Source organism: Penaeus chinensis, chromosome 7, assembly GCF_019202785.1.
Source record: "Penaeus chinensis breed Huanghai No. 1 chromosome 7, ASM1920278v2, whole genome shotgun sequence".
Classification (NCBI taxonomy): domain Eukaryota; kingdom Metazoa; phylum Arthropoda; class Malacostraca; order Decapoda; family Penaeidae; genus Penaeus; species Penaeus chinensis.
Window position 1 is genome coordinate 15103257 of NC_061825.1, and position 5536 is coordinate 15108792.

The window sequence follows — 5536 nt, forward strand, 5'->3', positions numbered from 1 at the left end:
TCTTTGTGTTTTTTTTTCTCTCTCTTATATAAAAAAAAGACACTCTCCTTTTCATTTTTTTTCCGATGTCTTTTTTTTTTTTTTTTTTTTTTTTTTTTTAGCATTACTGATTCATATATTTTTTTGTTTCTGTTTAGAGTTATGAACATACATTTATTTTATCAGTGTTTCATATACTAACTACTACTAACTGCTTTATTACGGTGTTAGTGCTTGAAAAATTACCAGCTCAAGCTTTTAAACACCAAATGCAATATAATGTACCTTTATTGCTTAGATTATTACTTCAACAAACGAAATTTCATTAAAGGTTAAAATATAAACGAAGTCAACAAGCGGTAAAATTAAACCGAAAGAAAAACAATGTTGAAAACAAGAAGTAAAACGATAAAAAAAACGTATTAAATGATAACCCAAACAAGATTCACCAAATAGTTCAGGCAGGGATTCGAACAAGGTGTCAAACGGTTCACAATTACGTCGGTTTGTTTGGGTGAGAGAGAACACGGTTTTCGCATGCAACTCTTGACTTCCTTCGGACACAGTATATCCCCATGGAAATGTGTTACTTAACGATAAATAGGTAAACTGTTTGAACTTCCTATGGTAAAATAACTTCTAGCAATTTTACCAGGAAGAAACTGAGCTTTAAAACATAATATAAATATAATCAAAGAAGCTTACGTCTTTATTTTTTGTGTACTCTATGAAATGTAATATTCACGGCATGTATGATCTGTTATCATTGCATAATATGTTGCGTGTTTGCAAAATAATGTATGCCCTCCAATCCTCATATTTTGATTATGCATGCACATATTCATACCTCTTTATCTACACACACATTTCCATATCCAAGATTATTATTCACAGAATCTTGACGATTGTAAACATTCCAGATAACCTGATCATTTCTTAAGGCAGACGTGCCTCAGTTCCAAAAGCACCTCTCAGAATGCTTTACATTATTTCCCTTTTCCTAGAACTGCATTTTAATTCACCCAAAGGACTTGGCCATCTCCTACTTTCGAAGTTTTGGCCTATGCGTTATTATTTGTGTGGCGAGGGTTCTCTTCTTTATTCCCATTGTTACGTGTTTATTCCTTTCTTATCTAAGATGCGCTATTTAAGATCTGCATTTTGATAATTGCTTCCCTTTCTTGTCTTTCTTCTCCTCTCCCCCTCTCTCTCTTCTCATCTTCCTTACCTTTCTCTTTTTCATGCTCTTTGATATGCGTTTCCTCTCGCACGCCTCGTGTTAAATCCTGCTTGTCTATTGGCGAAGGATCGGAAATGCTCGCCATAATATTAGCATTACAAAGTCATCGACAACATGCGATAATGGTGTATGAACAAACGAACAAATAACAGTAATAGGTGATGTCAAAGGCTTTGGCCAAATGAAGTGACAAAGAGACATAAGATTTTAGTAAGGTGCTGATGCCGGAGAAATTCCACAGGGAAGGTGCAACAACCTTGCACTATTTACCCGCTGACGAAGGAGATATATTGTGCCTCTTGATACTACCTCACTGCATTTGTTATTTTCCATATATGGAGGGTGATACTTCGATATTGTATAACTGATTAGCTTTGCCTTTTTACGTGTATACTGTATATTTGCTGGTATTTCTCGATGGATTTTGTAAGTTAATTTGTGCTCTTGTCAGTCAGGTTAATCACTCACAAAGGATCGCACCAAATTAGAAAGACTGCAATACTTGCCATTAAATAGGATGTATTAAGTTGCATGTGTAAGTATGGACGAGTGTGTGTTAAAATAAACGTTATGGGTGTTGAATAGAATAACGCGAAGTTCTGTTAGGGCAAAAGAGGGAGTTGCTTCTCCATTAATCTATAAATATTTGTTTAATCCATATACGTATCATATCTTTTCGTTTACCTATTTCTCGCCCTCTCTCTCTCACTTTCTGACTCTCTTTTTGAGACTCGCTATACTCAACTGTTTCATAGTGTTACTGGCAACAGTAATGGTAACGAGACAACTGCTGTAACTGTCAATAAAATCAAACTGATGATTTCTGCTTTAATTATTAACCCTAATGCGAGGGAAACTAGACAAAGTATCATTTCTTGAATGTTAAAAATGCATTACTAAAATCATGCCTTAACAACGCTGAATTATCTAACAAATCAAGTTTTACTTTTATTATACTGGCTAAGTTTCGCCTGAAATGATAATAAGGGAAAATAAAATGCAAAATGAAAAAAATCAATAGCTGAATGAAGCAATTAGGCTTGCAAAGTAGTCCAGATAGGGGATTCCACGCAGGTACCGAATAGTTTATATGCAAAGGGAGTCTGTATGCGAGGGAGGATGCTGTTCTTGCATGCAGCTCTAGACTTCCTTCACAGATACAGACGCTTTCTCATGCAAATCCGTTACTTGACAATAACCTGCTCCACTAAACACAATATCTAACACTTAGTAAAGAGAAACTTGACAGATAATTCTTCAGCCTGGTCTCTCTCTCTGAAACACACACACACACGTGTGTGTGTGTGTGTGTGTGTGTGTGTGTGTGTGTGTGTGTGTGTGTGTGTGTGTGTGTGTGTGTGTGTGTGTGTGTGTGTGTGTGCTTCCGGATTTCGTTATTTCATCACGGAGTGCCACTGATCTTGGCCTTGGCTTCCTTGTGTCAGCCATTCTCCAATCTGTTAGCTTCTTTGTCCACCTGTCGTGCTGCCTCTTAAGTACATGACTTGCCGACCACCAATCCGTCTAAGTATGTCTTTCACTCTGGCCAGTTCCCTAATCCATGCTGCCCAGTCCTTATTACTCCTTGGTCATTTCTCATCGTAAGCATTTACATTTCATTACAAACACACACACTCACACACAAAGACACACACTCTTACACTATATATATGCATATATATGTATACATATATGAATATATATGTATATATATATGCATATATATAATATACACATATATGCGCACTCACACACACGCCCACACACCAAAAAAATATATTTTCATATAGATAAATATATATATATATATATATATATAATATATGAAGATATATACACACACGTGCATACATACATATACTCACACACACACATACACCAAATATATATATATATATATATACATATATGTATATATATGCTGATATATATACTGTATACATACACTGTATATTCTTTTATTTTCTTTCTTTCGGATTCTCCCCTCAGGGGTCGCCACAACGGAGTGATCCGCACCATAATCTTGGCTTGTTTTTACAGCCGGATGCCCTTCCTGCCGCCAATCTTCCCCATTCATTCATTCGGCCGATGAACTCAGATTGTCATGGAAGTCTTTGAGTCCGATGCTCTAACCACTCGGTCACATATAGCTAAATATATAATGTATATATATATATGTATGCACACACACACACACACACACACACACACACACACACACACATATATATATGCATAAAAGAAAAACAAATATACATACGTGCAAAAATACTCATACTTAAACACAATAAAGGCTAAACAACTCAACAAGCTGAAGGAAAAGGAGAGATACAGATATTTGAGATGAACCAACATTCGTATGTGGTAATATGTTGAAATTGATAGCACGGTCTTCTATAGCAAATTTATTCCACGAATGAAACAATATAACAAAAAAATCGTACAATTTACTATTTAAAAAGCAGGCCATATTCAGACACCATCATGATATATCCAGCTTAATATAAGCTAAATGCGTGCCTCGCCGTGCACCCTAGAGTAAACGTGAGTCCTGTCTCTGGTCCGAGTCGCAGTCGCAGCCCCACGCCAGATGCAGGACATCGCACAGCTATTCCTCGTCGAGCGAACATTTGGCGAAGAGCAGGCGGCCGATTTGTGTGGCGAGGACGAGGGAGGTGCTGTAAGAAGTGAGGTGACGAGTTTTGTTGGCGAAGATCTCGTCCTGCGAGCGATCAGACTCGTCCTTCGCCTCCAGGAGGCACAACGTCTTGTGAATGCAGCCTTCGGGATCCAGGTACCACGGTGGATAGGATCAGGCTCTCCTCCTCGTCAGAGAGCGCTTCGGCGGAGCGGCCGAAGCGCGGCCGGTATCTTCTGCGAGGGGCCTTGTAGCCATGGCCGTGGTATCGCCCATACCCAGGCCCGTGAAAGCGCCGCATGGATTGGTATTGGGATGCTCTGAGAGAGCCGAAACCGGCCAGCAGACCTATGGTGGGCGAGGCGTGCGCTACCATGACGCAGGAGAGGCCGACGGCAACCAGAAGGAGAAGAACGCAATTCATCTGGAAGAATATACATTTAAGCCTGACTTTTGAGCCTGTCTTCACTGTTAGCATGAACACAATTAAAGTTAAATCTACATGACAACGCTACACTACGTCTCGCTTGCTAAAGTATTAAGTTTCGTGAAGAAGCACAGCTAAAGAAGCTTTTGCCTGAACAACAAAGTTAACTCTAGCTTTTTTTTTTTTTTTTTTTTTTTTTAATAATGAATTATACTACAAAAAAATTATATTCCATAAAAGGTGCAACTAGAAAGCTATAGTATGAATACTTTTAATGAACATGGATCAGTTTCGGTTTGTGGGGGAGACGTCGATCCTCGAATTCAACATCGACAAGTGCAATGAACTGTGGAGGACCGCGAAGGCCTCCCCAGGACAACAAATTGTTCGAGAGGAGCAAGTACGACAGCTTTGGAAGGCTCGACTTGTTTAGGACTATTGCTTACACTTTATATGTTTATTTATTTTATTAAAGTTAGATGTTTGGATTAGATGTTTGCCTCATAAAATTTTGGCTGTTTCGTAAATCATATTTTTGACTCAACAGTAGCTATGAAATGAAAATGACCACTGTAAACCCGTGCTCCGTTTGGTGTATTTAGATTCAAAAGTATATCGTTTATTGAACGAAGGCTCCGACAGCTGTGTTAGGTCCTTACAGGTGACATAATCTTTTCATTGATCATCACTTAGGACGTTTTTACATTATCTGACTGATATCGCTTTAATAAGTCTAATTATCATTATTAAAAAAAAAAAAAAAAAAAATGGAGGTGCATAGATATTTACAAAAATGTATTTTACTCAGAACAAAATACCGGCAAAATAAATATGTACAGAGGAAACCGAAATAATATCACAACGGTGTAATGCTGTCCTCCAAATATGAAAACCGCAGTCGAAAGAAACGAAGAGAAAAGGGGAGAATCAAATAGACGAGAGATGGCAAGGAAGAGGAAAGAGAAAAAAATGTAGGTGATTGCACAGACAGACAAGCATATACGTAATTCCGGTTAAAATAGCTGTGCAAGTTATGCTGTGGAGATCTTTATCATAGCTATGCTTATGTTATACAACATTATTATGATTAGCACTTGTAGATTATCATGAAGTTGTGGTAAGGCAATATCATAATCGTACATGAGAGACTATTATATCATTACAAGATTGCGTTGCATTATTGAATCATATCTTGTATTTTACGTATACATGAAATTACGCGTGTGTGAAGTCAGTGTGGATTTCAGTGATA

At 37.7% G+C, this 5536-nt stretch overlaps 1 protein-coding gene across 1 annotated transcript in view; it reads right to left on the reverse strand.

Annotated features, from left to right (window-relative positions):
• Window positions 1-3611: 3611 nt before the first annotated feature.
• The window catches only part of LOC125027260, a 2193-nt gene continuing 268 nt past the window's right edge, over window positions 3612-5536 (reverse strand). The window contains exon 2 of the mRNA XM_047616223.1: window positions 3612-4281. Coding sequence (XP_047472179.1) covers window positions 3952-4281 — 330 coding nt within the window. The 3' untranslated portion in view covers window positions 3612-3951. The remainder of the gene's footprint in view (window positions 4282-5536) is intronic.